The sequence below is a fragment of the Pyxicephalus adspersus genome, chromosome 3 (genome assembly GCF_032062135.1).
Source record: "Pyxicephalus adspersus chromosome 3, UCB_Pads_2.0, whole genome shotgun sequence".
Lineage (NCBI taxonomy): Eukaryota > Metazoa > Chordata > Amphibia > Anura > Pyxicephalidae > Pyxicephalus > Pyxicephalus adspersus.
Window position 1 is genome coordinate 79,649,389 of NC_092860.1, and position 19,147 is coordinate 79,668,535.

At 35.8% G+C, this 19,147-nt stretch overlaps 1 protein-coding gene across 2 annotated transcripts in view; it reads left to right on the forward strand.

The window, feature by feature from the left end:
- FRAS1 (Fraser extracellular matrix complex subunit 1) overlaps positions 1–14,489 on the forward strand; it is a 251,450-nt gene extending 236,961 nt beyond the window's left edge. For both annotated transcript variants that reach the window (XM_072405386.1, XM_072405387.1), the window contains exons 63-74: positions 788–1,063; positions 1,615–1,847; positions 1,971–2,131; positions 2,450–2,664; positions 3,766–3,916; positions 4,310–4,417; positions 5,764–5,923; positions 6,009–6,125; positions 7,125–7,291; positions 8,367–8,572; positions 9,759–9,905; positions 11,129–14,489. In XM_072405386.1, the coding sequence (XP_072261487.1) occupies positions 788–1,063; positions 1,615–1,847; positions 1,971–2,131; positions 2,450–2,664; positions 3,766–3,916; positions 4,310–4,417; positions 5,764–5,923; positions 6,009–6,125; positions 7,125–7,291; positions 8,367–8,572; positions 9,759–9,905; positions 11,129–11,716 (2,529 nt within the window). In that variant the 3' untranslated portion in view covers positions 11,717–14,489. The remainder of the gene's footprint in view (positions 1–787; positions 1,064–1,614; positions 1,848–1,970; positions 2,132–2,449; positions 2,665–3,765; positions 3,917–4,309; positions 4,418–5,763; positions 5,924–6,008; positions 6,126–7,124; positions 7,292–8,366; positions 8,573–9,758; positions 9,906–11,128) is intronic.
- The last annotated feature ends 4,658 nt before the right edge of the window (positions 14,490–19,147 follow it).

A 19,147-nucleotide genomic window follows, 5' to 3' on the forward strand; every position in this document is an offset into this window, starting at 1 on the left:
ACTTGTAGGAAGTTTAATGAATTAAAAGCCTGTAATTGTATTATAATCTTGTCAGTGAGGTCTGACAAGCCTGATCACTCGAGGGGTAAGAATGTCTGATTAAGTGTCTTTCTGTAGAAAACCACGCTCCTCTAGACTGGTTGAAAAAATAATGTAACAGCATTGGTTGAAAAAATAAAGTAACAGCATTTCAGTGTTAAGCATCACTGCAGAGATGTAACTATATTTCTGTTAATTTTGATATGTAAAGTGAGACACGCTCCTGGCAAATACATATTTTATATTGCACTTAATTTATTGTACTTATGGTATCCAAATCTATAATCTAATCTGGATCTGATTTATTTTCTCTATGACATTAGGCTGACTACTTTATATGGTATACCCCCAGCATCTCTTTATTTTAACTCACATGTCATGGCACTTCAGGGGCAGAACTGAGGGTAGATAACAGAGTAAAATGTGTGAAAATGTAAATTCCTATATGCTGGAGGGACAATGTAATAGTAAGCAAGCAGATCTGTATGTGAACAAACTTGAAAACTTCCTAGGAAATGGCCTGAGTGGCCTTTCTGGAAATCCAGCTCTTGCTTTTATCAGAGTTTCTGCAATCAGTGTACAAGTGTTTTACTATTATATGAATAAGGAACATGAGCCCAGGGGTACTTATAAATATCACCTCTTCTAATTGATAATTTGCAGCCCTAATGCCATAATGATTTGCACTGTTATTTAAATTGTCACCCTGAATGTATGCAGTATGTTAATACCTCTATTTGTGCTTTAGGTTGTATCTTTGGCTGACTATGACCACTTGGAGGAAGTCACCAAAGAGGGTTCAAAAAAATCCCCATCTCCTGGCTACCCATTGGTATGTGTTACACCATGTGACCCCCATTTTCCTAAATACTCTATAATGAGGGAGCGATGTGAGGAGGCCGGCATCAACCAGTCTACTGTCATGTTTAGCTGGGAAGTAGCAGCACCTACTGACTCAAGTGGGGCTCGGTCTCCCTTTGAGACGATAACTGATACCACTCCCTTCACAAGTGTCAATCACATGGTGAGTACCCCCAGAAAAGTCCATATGATGGACCATATGATATGATCCATTATTATTCACTCTTTGTGACTGCCATTCGCAATCATACTGTAAAAGTATTGTTTATTGAATAATTTTGAATTAGTTTGCTGTTGGGCATATTTGTTTTTTTATGAATAGTTCAAATTCAAAGCATGTTAATAATAAAAAAAAAAGTATTTGGTAAGGTAATATATAATAGGTACAACCCATTACCTTTCAGAAACATTGTGGGGGCCAAGTAAAGAAAAAGCAACCATTTCACCTTTATAAGTTATCGTATTCGCTTAGAAATGTCACCCTACCCATCCTCAGCAAATACCAGATGTACTATGTTGCCAATCAAAGCCTGTGGACAATACTATTGCTTTTTTTTACTAATCCCCCCCCCCCCATAATATTTTGTGTTGTGTACCTGGCAGGCAGCAACAATGACAGTAACACAGTTAATGCATGTATACATTATTTGCTCGAATTATTCTAACTGTAAATTACTGATGGATACAATATTATTTTTTCTTTGTCCTCCCAAGGTGCTGGATAGCATTTATTTCAGCAGGCGTTTCCATGTACGCTGTGTAGCCAAAGCTGTGGATAAGGCTGGCCATGTGGGCACTCCACTAAGAAGCAATATTGTGACTATAGGAACTGACAGTGCCATCTGCCATACACCAGTGGTAGCGGGGACAGCTAGAGGATTCCAGGCTCAGTCTTTTATCGCTACCTTAAAATACTTGGATGTCAAACATAAAGAACATCCCAACAGGTATGCCATTTGCCCCCGTACTATGATTATAAAATGAAATTAAACACAAAATAAAGTTAAACATGATTAGAATATCCAGTTACAGATCCCAGATCTTTATGTTGTATCATTCTTTCTCTTTAGAATTCACATATCAGTTCAAATACCACACCAAGATGGCATGCTACCTCTCATCTCCACAATGCCTCTGCATAACTTGCATTTCCTCCTCTCTGAGTCTGTTTATCGCCACCAGCATGTGTGCTCCAACCTTGTCACCATCCGTGACTTGAGAGGCATTTCAGGTATAGTATTCTATTGTAAAAAAAGAAACAAGCTATTAAAGTATACTGTATTGAGCTAAAGTTTTGTTACAAGTCAATTCGATCCCATTGGTGTTCCAGCATACTGGTAAAGTTGGGGCCCACATCAGATTTCACTGGTAATGTAAGTGATCCCACATATAGCCAATGTTAAGTTAAATAGGTCCTTCATCAAATTCACCATGATGATTTCACTGGACATCAAATAAATAACATTGTTACTTTTTTACCATATGTTCATGAATGACAGAATACTACCTAAGTAACACATTTGATACAATATTCTTTTTATGTTCTCAGAGGCAGGATTTTTGGATGAGGTGACATATGACAGCATCGCTGTGGGACCTGGCTATGATCGCCCATATCAGTTTGATCCTAATGTGAGAGAGCCAAAAACTGTGCAATTATACAAACACCTGAACCTGAAAAGTTGCATTTGGACCTTTGATGCATATTATGACATGACAGAGTTAATTGATGTCTGTGGTGGTGCCGTGACAGCAGACTTTCAGGTATTGTTTTACTGAAATTATTGTATTGTGGCAGATATAAAGATAATGCCAGGATCTAGGGTATTCTATAAGTATGCAAACTCAATGATGATGGATAGATCCACATAACCATTGTAACAGACATTGGATTATAATATTTTAGCAAGAGCAAAGTCTCCTTTTCCTCATTCATTACTCACACTGTATATTGTAACTTGGACAACAGAGACTGTTTATCCAGGGAACACCCAATTGCCTCATGGAATCAGGAAGGGATTTTTTTCCCTGTTAAAGCTAATTGTACCAGGGTTTTTTTGCTTTCCGTTAGATCAACTATGTCTATAGGTTTTTATATTTATTTCCTTAGTGGTTGAACTTGATGGACTTATGTCTTTTTCAGCCATGTAACTATGTAACATTGTGGTCATTCACATGGTCAGAGGCAGAAGCTGAGTAACCCCCCAACCAAGAAAACAAAGCCCACCAGAAAAATTACAGAAGATATTGATATCATCCAAGAGGTAGCATCTTAGTCTAGGAAATAGATGCCCACTCTAGATGATGTCTGAAGGAAAATGTTGCAATCTTTTTGGAAGAAAGCATTATCAGATTAAGTGCCAATTTACACCAATGTGTTGCTGTAAGGCGTAGTAAAATTTGCAAACCAAACAATGCTTCTGCCATCACTAATTCTGAATGGCACTACAAAAGTCTAACTCAAGGCACATGAACTTCAGTATATATACAGTGGTAAACATGGTATATGTACATGGTAACAAAGTACATGGTAAAGCATATACCTTATCTTGTTTTGTAGTGCTTTTTTTAATTCAGTGCTGCATAAAAATGTTAATGGGTCTATTTACTTCATTGAACTAAGCATTAAAAATATATACATGATCTAGGTCTACATCGAAATGTACTCTTATGCAATGTGGAATACATTTAACTGTGAATTTAAAGGCCCTTTTTTTTGTGGTTATTTTTTAGCAAATGCCAAGATCGTGTGGTTAAAAAAATGTCTTTGTACTTAACTACTGCTAGCCCGTGTAACACATTTAACTGTTATACAAAATACTGTATGATTAATCAGACAATTGTGTTTCTTCATTACCTTTAAAGGTGAGAGATTCAGCTCAATCCTTCTTAACTGTTCACGTTCCCCTCTATGTATCATACATATATGTTACTGCACCTAGAGGATGGGCATCATTGGAGCACCACACAGAGATGGAATTCTCTTTCTTTTATGACACAGTTCTCTGGAGAACTGGTAAGATTTATTGTCAGTAAAAAGAAGTAATTATGTTGATGTTGATAACTATAGAGCCCAAGCCAAGCTTTATTAATGCATTGTTTGAGTTGGCTGGTTTGGGAGAAAAACACGTATCGTATTCATAATACTCATATAAATTATATTATTGTAATATCAATCAATGTAATATCAGATGTGGACAAATCCAAGTACATTTGTCTGCTTGGATTTGAAAGATTAGAAAGCAATGAAGATAATAGAAAAAGAGCTGTGTGGGCATTGGTTAGAAATGATTGGTAATTGTTGTCCAAAGTGTCAAAAAGAAAGATATTATGGCAACAATTAAACACATTTGTTACTCTATGAATATTGTGTGGCTTTTTAATAAACAGTATGTGTTTTACCCTACAGGTATACAGACCGACAGTGTTCTATCTGCCAGACTTCAGATCATTCGTATATATATCCGTGAGGATGGACGTTTGGTCATAGAGTTTAAAACTCACGCTAAATTCAGAGGTAATTTTTGGTCTTAACTTAAAAACTCATACCTTTATACGGGATTAATAAATGGAGCCTGTAGTAATTTCTAAATTGTATTAATAAAGCAGACCCATCAAATTAAAGCAAAAATAAGTGTATACCCACGTGTCTCTGTTCTGTCATGGGCACCGCCATTATCTTCCTTCTTTTCTTCCTCATTCTCATCTTCGGCCATCTTAATTGGTATTGACTGATGGGCAGTGATCAGGTAAGAAAGGACCCACTTGAGGGCAAGGGCTCACAAACAAAATGGAAATTATACCCACCTTTTCCCAAATTCCATAGTCTGAGTGGGAAGATGATGTCCTCACCCTGCCTACAAGCTCCCTGAAATTAAAAATAGCTTCTTAAGAAGATGCTAAAATACAGTGCAGCATTGTCTTCTTGAAAGATTTTAGATACTCAACCTTCTGCAACATCTGGCCGGAAGCAGGCCGATGTCACCAACACCTTTAACTTTCACCACCCAGCATTTTAGGCAGGAAAGTGGTCACTGTGGCAGAACTATACAAAATTTGATTTTGTTGTTTTATGTGACACCACCTGTGTTTTAAAGACACTAAACTCAGATTACGTAAACCAAGATTACATTAAGCCCTTCAGAATGTGTAAGTTGAACACGGGTTCAAGAGGATCCAAAATGTCTACCTTCCATCTCTTTTCTACAATAACACATATTACCCACATCTCATCACATGCAAAGATTAGCTATTGTTTTAAATGACGCTAGTTAGGATAGGTGCAATGCATTAGTATGCATTGTTTGTTCTTGGATTGATGAGTATTATAGGGCCTGTTGAATACAATGGCTGATAGGTGTGAATCTTTCTGATCTTCCTGCTCCCTGGGATGTCCTTTCACTCTTCCCCAGCAATTGCCCATTTGGTACAGATGTGGTAAAATTTTGAGAACCGATTCATGTGGATCATATTTTTTAGGAGTATTATTTGAAATTATTGAAAGATCTATGATATTACAATAAATGTATTACAAAGTTAATTAAGCTAAAAAAAGGCTCATAGCCGTTTGACTCATACTTACCTTCCCGTTCCACATTACTGTGGGTTACACCACCCTTTTTCTGGGTAGGATCTTCCAATAGAACATTTCAGTCCATTACAAGGGGATCTCTAAATGAGATTGCAGCTTTTCTGCATTCCAAAGGATTCTACCCAAAAGAATAGTGAAGTTACCCTCCCCTAGGTGCTTGATGATCCACCAAGTTCCATGGTGATTACTGACATTTCTACCTAAAATATAAAAGTACCTTCGTGTCCCTAATTATCTTTCTATTATACACAACTATGTTATATTTTGCACAGGTCAGTTTGTTATGGAGCATCACACGTTACCAGACATGAAATCCCGTATTATTGCACCTGACCATTTGGGTGGAATTGAGTTTGACCTTCAGCACTTGTGGAGCGCCCAGACCTTTGATTCTCCATACCAGTTGTGGAGGGCAACAAGCTCATATAGCAGGTAAAAAAATATCCTATTGGCTGTAGCATAATAAATAAGCTGCAACTACTTTTTATATGCTGTTAACCCTTTGCTCTGTTTGCAGGAAAGACTACTCAGGAGAGTATACAATCTATCTCATCCCATGCACAGTACAGCCCACCCAGCCTTGGGTTGACCCTGGAGATAAACCTCTGGCCTGCACAGCCCATGCTCCTGAAAGGTCAGAAAATGCATCCTTTTTCGCTTAAATATTCTCTTAAAGAAAATGCCAATGTAGAATTATTAACACTTTATCACTTTACGAATACTTTTTCCGCCCTCTGCTTTTCGGACACGGGTCCTAAAAGCTGAAAAAAAACCCTTTTTAATTAAAAAAATATATATAAATAATTATTTTATAATTATCATTAAATTGTTTACCGGAAATAAAACAATTACTTTCAGACAAACTCCCTTCATTTAGTTTGAGTCTGTGTTACCTCAATGTGTCATTTTAGTCCAGTTAGCAGACAGAAGGAATGCTGATATCTGCCACTATGTGGCCCTTCCTCATACACAGAATCACTGACCGATAGATCACTTTATTAAAATGTTCTTTCTTTAGTAATAGCCACTATACCTTTTCCTCTTTTAGCTATATTCCCAGGTCTGTACTTTTGTCTATAAAATTTGTTCATCTTTGTGGTCACAGTTAAAATAGGCGAAGTGAAAACATCCCATTTGAGATTAATGCAGCAATAAACTGCTCATAGAGATTCCAAACCTTTCTGAATTTTGACTCCAAAATGTCAAAAGTTGTAGGCAAAATTACAGCTTATATAAACATCCAGTTTTTATTTAGAGGCTGTGTGTCTCCATTTCCCTTTCCATCTTTTTTTCCCATTTATAGGGCTTAGGTAATTAACTGTGACTGAGTGTACGCTTGATAGTTACGGTAGCAATTCAGTGTGTAATTTAATGGCAGAATTGAATATTTCTGACAAAATAAATGCAATGCTGTGAGCACCAAACCATGTGAGAAAAGGGCAGGTTTACCTTTGTAAATTACCACTATCATAGAAGTGGTTTTGAAATGTGTAAGATGGGGATTTTATAGAACATCTTCAAAATTGAATCTTACTGCTTAAGCAGAGTTTATATTTTAAGCTGAACTTATAAGAAAATATATTATTAATAGTATGTATAAATAACTAACAATTTTCACACTTTATCACCTTAGGTTTCTCATTCCTATTGCATTCCAGCAAACAAATCGCCCAGTCCCTGTTGTTTATTCATTAAACACTGAATTCCAGTTATGCAACAACGAAAAGATCTTTTTGATGGACCCAACCAAGACAGAAATGTCCCTGGCAGAGATGGATTATAAGGGAGCCTTCTCCAAAGGTAGCATGGCCTAATATTCTAAGATGTTACTGTGCAACATTATTAAATGATCTAAATTACTGTTATTATTAACTATAGAAAACAGTTTAAGACATTCAATAATAATCTTGTTAAACTCAAATTGGATAATTTGTAGGCATTATGGGAAATGAAATGCTAAAATCATGCATTTGCCTTTTTGTATACTGATCTTTTGCATTAACAAGTGAATATAGAGGAGAGAACAACCGTTCAGTCAGTTTAGCCACAGAAGCAGATGGTTACAGAGAACTTTTAGTGGGATGTCAGAATCAGCTGTTGGAAAGATTTATAAGAAATTCTCAGTGTAAGCCAAAATATTGTATGCAGAATATAATATATTACAATCTATTATTTTGACAAGTACAAAGAAAAGTCATAAGTCACGTACACAGTGAGGGTAGCAAGACTCCCGAATTTAGCAATGTGTTGATAAATTTGATTAATTAGTCACGCTTTAATGAAAATGTAGCGCATCATAAACGAGATTGTGCATTATGAGATCTGGCTATCCAAACAGGCACATTAGGAATATTGGTTATACTTGTGCAGAAAGGTTAAGCGTTTTCTTGTGTCTTACATAATAAAACTTTTATATGTTTCTTAAGGAGTCCTAGGCAGCCTATGATTCCAGTTGACATAAATCTGTTAGGAATCAAAACATATGATTTATGATGACATATTAATGATAATTATCATTATTATATGTTAAGGATACCTGAAAAGTACATTTCAAAGCAATGTATATGTAGATAAAGAGATTTAGGCAGCCAAAATGATTTCCAAATCTTCACTTTTCCTGTAAATGAAGCTTGGTCACACCCCTCCTGCCTAACAATCCTACCAGATGGTCTGTTAAAGGAATGGATTTCCTGACTGGTCAATAGGAGGGCTCGAAAAGTAGGAGACCACAGGACCAAGCTTACAGGAAAGGGTAAGACTGGATTATAAAATCAGCTGCCCTTATGTTTAGATTTAGTGATCATTTTGTTATACTATTTACAGTGCTAAGATTTCTGCAGTCATTTGTATTTTAAATGTATTTTGTCTTGTGTAGGGCAAACACTGTATGGAAGAGTACTGTGGAATCCTGACCAGAACCTCAATTCTGCCTACAAGCTACAGCTGGAGAAGGTCTACCTTTGCACTGGGAAGGATGGATATGTACCTTTCTTTGACCCAACTGGAACTATTTATAATGAAGGGCCTCAGTATGGTTGTATTCAACCCAACAAAAACTTGAAGCACCGCTTTTTGCTCTTGGTAAGTAGGAGATTTCCCATACCAGCTTTCACGGAGATCTGTTTTTACAAATATGTTTGTGAAGTTTATTTTGATACTTTACTCATTAGATACATGGTGGTACTCATTTACTAAAGCTGAGTAAAATAGTTATTTGCATGCACTAGAAAAAATATGGAATATCATAGATTCTTGACAACAGCACTTGGAATGACCTCTATGAGCTTTGCACCTAAAGTCGAACTCCAATTGTGTTCCTTATTTCCAACACTTTCGCTGAAGCAGTTAAATGACTTTTCTTCAAATGAAGGTTGTTACCATTTTCCCAATTGAGTAATTATCTCCTATTTCCTGTTCCAATGACAACTTTTAAGGTCAAGATATTTCCTGTAACAATATTCACTGGCAAATGAATTGAGGGGGAAATATCCTCAGTAGATCTTGTCACTGTCAGTTACACATGATTGGAGGATTGTTTGATTATTGCAGATTAGTTCTCCATCTGTTTCGCAATTAATTAATTTATTCATGTCCCAATACAGCCTGTATAATATATGTATAATATTTTTTTAAATGGCTCTCTAAAATTAGCTGTACACAAAATGTTCAAAAGATTGGACACAAAAAATGTTACATTGGTCAAGAATATTCTTTAGCTTCATTTTTAATTGATATTTGGGCAGAATGTCTATTGAAATTTGATTGTACAAGAAGGTTTTTTTTGTTGACTGGTTACTTATTAAAATTCTAATTACTTTTGTTTTTGTACAGTCAGTATTAAATCTGTCAGTGAATTATTGTAAAACTAGAAATTATTTCAATTTAAACAACTTTCACCATCCAGCTTTTTTCTAGCTATAATACAAAAATTCATCTCAACACTGTTCAATTTTTAAAGTACATATTAAATATAAATCAACTTTTAAAGTACATATTAAATATTTTCAGAAAAAAAAACATAAGAAAATGAAGAAATATCTTTTCTTTTGTTAGCATATAATTTGCAATAACAAGGGCAAATAAATTACCAATAATCATTACACACTATAGTCTGTGGTAAATGGTTTACGTGCATGTAATGGTGAATAATGCAGTTGTTGTGTGCAGTGTGTATAATGTAAGTTTGTTTATTTCCTGGAAATATTGGAATTTTTAAACAATAGATTAAAAAAAACAATTTGTTTCCTATTTACTTTGATCTCTGCAGGACCGAAACCAACCGGAAGTTACTGAAAAATACTTCCATGATGTCCCGTTTGAAGCTGGGTTTGCCTCCCATCAACCAGACTTTCATGCTATGAGCGGTATGCCAGGAGTGGATGGCTTTACTATGAAAGTGGATGCCCTGTACAAGGTGTGCTATTTTTATTTTCCTGTAATATATTACCTGATAATTACACATATATTATTTAATCAGAATACAGATATCACCTAGTAATATAGATGAATGTATATAATTTATAACAAAGCACTTAAAGTGTATGTGTAGGGCAAGCCAAACATTCTTTTTAGTTTTGTACAGAACATGGAAAGGATAGTTTTACTGTCTGCATCCCAGTAGGGAGATTTCTCTCCATTTTCTGGCCAAAATGCACAACAAAGAAATAGGTGAAAGTTTCTCTAAAGTGAACAAAATTTTTATCCCAGATAGAAGTTCCTGAAACAGATATCCACATTGTAGGATTTTCCTATTGCCCTGAAGACAACTGTTAGCTTACTTTTTGTGATCATGGTCACCAGGATAAATAAATGGGTGAATCTCAGCAGGGACAGAGACAATCTAACCTTTTTTTTTTCCAAAACTAAAAACAATAGCTTTAAATGCACATTAAATGAATCTATTTGAAATGTATTTATATGTAATGTAGCAACATAAATGATATAATGTGTAGCAGCAATTTTAGATTAGAATGAATATGACACAATCATCCAACATGTATTGTCCCAGAATCACAATGGTGTTTAAATATTGATTCTGGTGTGTATTGCCTACTGTAAATAGTGTGAAAGAGACAATTCATTTCAGTGCTGTGAAATTCCAGTCCTCAAGGGCCAAAATTTGCACACATTTTTTGGCGTTAAGATAAAGGACAGCAGGAAATTAGGTAAGGTGAGTTTATACCATACACACTCTGAAATCACCCTTTTTAAACAAAATTACCCCCAGGGACTGAAATTTGCCTATTTCTGACCTAGTTCTAAAAATCGTTGTTAGCCATACCCATCAACACTGCCTCACTAATGGCAAAACACTATGACAGTTGGAAACAGTCAGCAATAATGAAGTCTACCAATAGATAATAACCGTATGGCATGGGCACCTGCTGTACATGGAAGTAATATTAGACGTTTATTATATGCAGAGTCTCCAGAGGTGTTTAAAAAGAGAGGTTTGAGAGGTATTAAATACTACCCAATGTGTTGCCTGAAAGATCGCTACAACTAGCAGTAATCTATTATGTGCTAGAAAGAATATATACAAATATAAATCACTAATAAAGCCATGCAAATGTACAGTGTGCATGTAAAGTGTATTGAATGGTTACTTCAACAAAGATTATTTCTTCTTTTGGAAAGGTTGAAACTGGACATCAGTGGTACCTTCAGGTAATCTACATTATTGGACCAGAGACAATGGCAGGACCCAGAGTACAAAGATCTCTAACTTACCAGCTGAGACGTGGACGCAGGGATCTAGTAGACAAGAATGGGAGGCTGACGCTTGATGATTCCCTGATCTATGACAATGAGGGAGATCAAGTTAAAAATGGCACAAACATGAAAACTTTAAATTTAGAAGTGGAAACTTCTGCCACATCTGCTTCACAGACAGGTGCTTCCATTGGAAGTGCATTCGCAGCCATAATGTTATTGATGCTTGTTATCTTGTCTGTGTGCCTTATAGCACAAAAGTGCAGGAGAAATAGGAAAAAGATGCCACCTAAGGATGCCACAGAGGAATATCCACTAAACACCAAGATGGATGCTTCAAGGAAAAATATTGAACGTGTGGAAAAGAACCTAAACAAACAGCACTGTACAGTCAGGAACATCAACCTTCTCAATGAAAGTAAAGATGGCTACGAGGTGAAAGGTGTCAAGATCAAGCAGATGAACTTTGAAGTAAAAGTTCACAATAACTTACATGATGGGACAGAAGTTTAATGTTACATAGGCTAGTACAAAATATATTTTGATAAAAAATCTGATCTTTTATAAGGAGAATACAAGATAATGGAGCACCAGTATTTTTCTATTCTTAGTGAAAAGGGAAAGTGATAGAGTGATGAACGGATGTGCAGTATGTACTTTGACTCACAACTGAGCTACCTCGTTACGCCCATGCGCGTGTGAGATATCAGGGGCAGTACATGACAATGATCATGTCCTCTTCCCCTAGTGATGCACTGCACATAAAAAACACTGCCACCAAAGGTCAATCACATGTGTTGTATTATACTTAATAGCTTTATCTGCACTGTATTCATTTTATCGTACGCCATTCAACAACTGAACATGTTATTTTATGTTTTTTCATTGTCATAATTGTATGCCTTCTTTGTATTGTCTTTAGGAAATAGCAAATAGTTTCCATTTTTGATACTTAAACACAATTTAACGGTTAATAAAATATCTTGTAATGAAGGTTTAGCAAAAAACACAAGATATGAATTATGTAATTTAACATGGTTTCCTTTCATTGCCTGCATTACAGACTGCTGTGTATAGGGTAGTGAATGCAATCCATAGGAATATGCTTAATTTATTAAGGTTCATGTAGAATAGTATTTAGTGTTTAGAAAGACAATCTGAAAACAGGATTAATAAAGTAACAAAATATAATCTATGTTTACCCTTTCTATGCCTGTCAATAAAAGTAAAATCTTAAATGTATACCTAGACGAGTTAAAAACATAAGCAAATAATCTCTGCAAAACATTTACATTTCCTCGTTTCCTTCTTTTTAAAAAAAAATAAAGAGAAATACCTGCTAATGTGCTAGAAATTAGGTGATCTTCCAACAACGAGCTGCCAATTCTATCTCTGCTACAGTAAAACACCAATCAGTGTTCTGATCCGAGCCCGATCTCCTCTGCTGGACTACAGATCACCTCCTTTTCCTGTATAATAGGTTTCACAACACTGCTTGGTTTTGCAGTGCAGCAGAATTGTGCTTTCAGCTAATATTGGGAAGTGATAAGCTCACTAGATTTCTGAAAGAGCAACAGGTATTTTTCTGTACTTTTTAGAAAAAATAAAAAAATATGCACATCTTTCAAAGATGTAATGAATGTTTGCAGCATATATCCGAAGCCCTATGTTTTCTTGTGTTTACTACTGAGAAAGGGTAAAAAAAAAAGCTGGGGCAGGAGGGATCAACCCGCAGACTAGGAAGGGGTTGAATTTGTGATATTCTAGGAGGAATAAATATTATACACATTACACATTATAATGGGGTAGAACACCAGAGTGGTACAGATCTGGTAGCCTGTAAACCTCCATTGTTGTCACTAATTTTTAAAAAAAACTTTTAAGTTTCAAAACCATGTTGATAAAAACCTGTAGACCTAATAAAGAATTTTTATTTTATATTTGAGTTATTAGTGATCAGGTCAGGTTAATCAGTCTATAAACTATCTAGCACATATTTGTACAGGGAAAAAACACTGGAACTGCAATTGCTGTAGTTACACTGGGATTCAGAGAACAGAAAGGGCCATTTATATTTGATGTGGGGAATGGATCTTACCAAACTACTACTTAAAGGTCATTTTTTTAAACCTGACACTGGACATTAGATGTAAAAAATGACTGTTTTTATCTGCATTTTTTGGCTGACATATAGAAAGTTCTTCATGGAAAAATTGTGAAAGTGCAGTTGAGTTATATGCACTGGAATTCTTTACTAAATTTTAGTCTTCAATCTTTTGTTGTCCATCAGTAGCTAGTTTTGTTGTTTTGCTTCACTACATAAAAACTCCCTAGTATATAATATAGTTCTCACTACAAAAAATGATTTCAGATATTTTTATAGTCAAGAACACTGGTATAGGGTATTTTTGTACATGTTCTATGCAATTTGTGATTTGCCTTTAAACACAAACTATCAGATTGGAAAGTTTATATATTTATGTAGACATGGGAACACACGTAGGCTGGATCATTTGAGTAGTCAAACCATATATATTAAAAAAATAAATAGTATGAATAATATCTGATTGTTTAGCATGGGAAACACCACTAAAGGATTGTATGCTTATTAAATTTACATCAATAAATCTCTCCAGATATAATGAGAAAAAGACAAAGCCTAAACAAGGAAGATGAAAATAAATGTGTACTGAAATTGTAAAAGGGCTCATAAAAGCAATGAATAATACAAACTGGATTTTCCAACTCTTCTAGGTCATTGTGATATTTTATTTATGGTCCAACAATAATACAGTTTCTTTTTATATGAATTGCAAATTCAGATTCTGTGTTATTTAAAATTGTCTCTCTTATTGCAATTCCAATCTTTTTAATGCCTTATGTAGTAAAAGTGCAAACACAACCTTAAAGCATTAGGATGCTTCTTGTTTTTAGTCTAGAATGACCACAGACCTTCTAGCATGAATGTCATTTTGTGTTTTGCTGAAATGCTGGAGGGGTTGCCTTGGACAGTTGAGTTGTAGGAATAACAAATGCTGGAACATGATGTTAATGTGCACAGAGCGACATGCTCATCAGGGGAGTTCTGAGCTCCTCTCACTCACTACTGTTGTGTGTACAAGACGGGTCTTTGTATGAGATGACATCAGTATCCCAGTTATGGTGCTGTAAATGTAGGAATACCAACATACCTATTGTTTTTTATATACACAAATATATTGTATCTGAAATATATGTGCCATGAAACATTTATATTAATAAACAGAATTTTGGTATAATTGAATAATTTGTCTGTAGTTTGTTACTTGCCAGAAAGACGGTTTCATTTCCATCATTTTTTTTTCTATAAATACTCTGTGTCACCATATTCACCACTATGTTTTGTATTATTATTTTATTACTTTTTATGTACAGTAAATAGGGGTAGCAAATGACAGACAGACACTGACACAGGAGGAGAAGACCCTGTCCCGAAGAGCTTACAGTCTAGGAGGTGCTACATTTGTCACTATAGTTAGAGAATGATTCTTCTGTGACTTTTGTACCCTTCCTAACTTAAGTCTGCTTTAGCATGAAGTAATGGTCTTTAGCTGGCCTACACATATACTGTATTTTTTATACATTTTTTTTTTGGCTAGCTTATACTGCCACTATACTACTACTGACACCCATACAGAATCTGTCCCTCTGGAAGCTCCTTCTCCTTGTTTTTAGTTTTTCCAGAGCAGGGGTAGTTGTTGTCCAAACCTTTCTTTGCTGCCTTTATCCATGCCTTATGCTGAATTAACCTCTTCCTCACCATTAGGAACAATGTTGGGGGTTGTTGAAATCACTGGGGTTCACACACAAAACGTGGGTGCAAACAATCTCTAGTCTATCCTCTAGTTACTCTGAACACCCTTCTAGTCTATCCTTTCACTAATATGACAGCGCACAGTGTACCCACTTTAACCCCCCCTAGCGTTCCAATTCTGTCCGTATTTCCACGGGAAAAGGTTAGATTTTTTTGCATGGAAATTTATTTTACATTGTAGGCATATAATTCTTAGGCATAACCCACCAAAAAATGTCCAATATTTAATAAATTTAGTATTAAACTTTAAATAAAAACACAAAAATCTGTTAAAATTTCTTTTAAAAAATAGTGAAAAGTAATATACCTGTACAGTAGCATGTGTGTATATATATATACCGTGTTTCCCCGAAAGTAAGACCTACCCCGAAAATAAGACCTAGCACTTTTTCCCCAACCTGCCCTAATATAAGACCTACCCCGAAAATAAGACCTAGTAGAAAAATAAAAAAAATAAAAAAAAATAAAAGCAAACATAAATTAAAACAGTACTCACCGAGCGGGAGACAGCGGGCGTACACACAGCGGGCTAACACACAGCCGCACAAGCCGATGCTTTCCTTGTAGTTCCGGCTCCTGTCACAGGCGGAGTGATATTACATGCACTTCGCCTGTCAGAAGCTGAAGTGCATGTAACCAGGCTAGTTCTAGTGAGCCCTTAAAAATGTGTTAAAAAAAAAATTAAAATAATATACTCACCTGATACGCGATCCTGCGTGTGTCTCTGGCTGCAGCATGTCTCTCTTCTCTCCTCTGCCAGCATCGTGTCTTTTCCTGTTTGTAAAGCAGAGCGAAAGAAACCGGCACAGCGCCACCTGCTGTTCCATGTCCTAACTGCCGAACAGTGGAAAAAAAGCACAGAGTGATCAGAAGGGGAATTTGTAAGGGGAATTTGGGAATATGGTAAGTGTTTTTTTTCATTAAAAAAAGTATATAAGACCTACCCTGAAAATAAGACCTAGTGTGTTTTTGGAAGCCCAAAAAAATATAAGACAGTGTCTTATTTTCGGGGAAACACGGTATATATATATATATATATATATATATATAAAATTATAAATATTATATAAAGATTTCCTTGTATTGGACTCAATACAGCTATTTTGTATTGAATCCAATACAAAAACGGAGATGTGCCCCGAGGATCTGCGGGGACCCACAGGATGCCGGAGGACAACAACGGAACAAGGTGAATTGGTTTTTTTGTGTTTTTAGCGACCCCGAGTGCGACTCTGGATTACCGCTTTTGCATGGAAAATCCACCCAAGTCACACTCGGGATTACCACTAGGGGGGTTAATTTGACATCCTCATTTACTATTACACCATCTAGTACAGGAGTGCCCAAAATGTTGATCGCAATCTACCAGTCAATCGCAAAGGCAACGCAGGGCCCTGCCTTACCCCTCCCTGCTGTTATCCAGCTGCTACCTCTATAGGGATGCTGGGGATGTCTTTCTGTTTGGGAAGGCTCCATGTAACAGTGTGGAGCGAGGCAGAGAGAGCAGGAGGAGGGCAGTGTGAGGTGAGCAGTGCTGGTTAGCGGTTCTTTTTCTTTTGCAGCACGTCATTCTCCTATGACAGGTGAGCTGTAGCTCCTATGGTGTAATGTTCAATGTCTCATTAGCTCCAGTCACTTCTGTGTCATACTCAAGATATATATAAATAAAAATATGTTTAAAAATAAGTTTGAGCACCCCTGATCTTGTATATCCCCTTTAACATTATAAAGATCTAGAAAATATACTAATATACTAGTAATGTTCAGTTCTACTATATATATATATATATATATATATATATATATAATGTTAGTAATATAAATCTACTAAAGTACGCCTAGCCCACATTATCTTCCACTAATTTCTATTGTATGCAGACAGAAGCACAATAAAGGATAAATGTCTTTACTGTGTCCATTTATAAGAAATTAACAGATTTGTTCATGGACACTGCGCTGACACAGACATGTGTTCTGCTTGTAGTGACAGGACCTGTGTATTTGGGGGGGGGTTAAATTTAAATGAGAGGTAAATTTGAATTCCAAGGAGAAAAAAGTTTACTAAATGTACCACGGCATAGTAAATTGGACCTCTAATGCATCAAGCTCCTGAGTATTGTATATGTAGTGCTGACAGAACCCACTCCTTGGTCAACAACAGATATGACATCCCTCCTCAAAATCACTCCTTCATAAACAGGTACCAGGTAAAGGGAGTTTTGTGGTCTGCTCAAAAAAAAAAAATCACACATACAAAAAATGTTCATTCAAATCATCGGAATTATGATTATGTTTCTTCCATATTACACAGTCAAAATGACTGACAAAATTCCACCACAGCTGATTGTCTCGGCAGAGTCAAAATCAATTGAGAGCTTACTAAATAAATCAAATGAAGAAAAAAGTTAAAATCCATGATCACAGCAAAAAAACAAAAAACGGGTTTAGTTGCCAAGAAATTTTAGAATGTATGATTGATGAATGAAGTAAGGCCCATATGAAGATGAAATTGTAAAATAGCTATCAATGCATGTATAATATTAAAGGGTTTGTTAGACTAGAAGGCATATAATTATTTACAAAAGGGCAATGATTTATGTATTGTCATATCATGAAATGATTTTCCTGGGAACTGCTGATAGTGATATGTTTAATTAAAACTAAAGTGTATGTAAAAGCAGAATTTTACTTTTTAGTTTTGGATTGGGTGTGTAAAGGTTAGAACTTCTAAATTCATCTTGTATGGGCTCAATTTATAAAGGAGTAGAGCCCTATATATTCTGGTAAATATTATCACTGAAGAAAAAAGTAAATAAAAAACTACATTTGTCATATATATACATTTGACAATTTCCTTCTAAAGGTCTGGAGACAGTTTTAGATGTGAAGCTTCCTTACTTTATGGAGATTTATTTTCACTTCCTGTTAATGGCCCAGATTTTTTTAAAGCTCTCCATGGCTGGAGAGGATACACTTTCATCAGTGAAGCTGGGTGATCCAGCAAACCTGGGATGAATCTGGTCCAGGATTCAAAACATTTGTTAACAAATAGCAAATGACTTTGAAGAAATCCATTCCAGGTTTTCTTGATCACCCAGCTTCACTGATAAAAGTGTAACTTCTCCAGCCTTGAAGAGCTTGAAGAGGCCCAATATCTCCAAAACAGAAGCAGTTTCCCAGTACACAGAAAAAAATCATACGGAATTCACACTCCAAGGATGGTAAAACCTGCGTGTTTCAATGCTAATATCTTACATTTTGGCCCTGATTTATGTAAGCTCTCCAAGGCTGGAGAGAATACACTTTCAGAAGTGAACTGGTTGATCCACAAAACATGGAATGGATTTTTAAAAATCATTTGCTATTTGTAGGCAAATGTTTTGAATCCTGGACCCGATCCATTCCAGGTTTGCTGGATCACCCAGCTTCACTGATGAAAGTGTATTCTCTCCAGCCTTGGAGAGCTTTAATAAATCAGGGTCACTGAAGCAAGCTACACCGTCTACTCCCCTGTCCTGGCTACAACACTCTGAGTGCTACAAAATGACAACCTCAATCTGCTAATATCCTGATTTTTCAGTTATCAATGACATAATTTGCACAGACCAAGGAAACACGTATACCACAGAACAATCCTCCATAATTTAGGTTCCTTAAGTTACAGTTAATAAAAATGTTCAGTGCCCTCATGTCAATATTTTTCAATATAGAAGACATTTGGAAACATCACCGTATACATATTTTGTTACAACTAATGTTATGTCAGGTAGCTAAAACAAAATAGTCCTAAATACTGAGTAAATCTTTAAAGCCCAATGTGGATCCAGCTATGTAGAGAATGTTGGAGAGATTCCTTAACTCTTACACACTGCAGGAGGAGCAGGGGGCCAGGCACAAGGGGAATAGAATTGTTTTGTACATCCATACAAAAAGAAATTGCTGAAAAAGACGTACAGGCTTAGAAATGTTTCCTCTATTTGCTGCTTGGTAGCATCATCCTAAACAACTGCTCTTTTAGTGAACTATATGAATAGATGTCTGCTTGTAAAAAAAATAATTTCCAAAAATATACTTTTCTCTCTTCTTTTGGC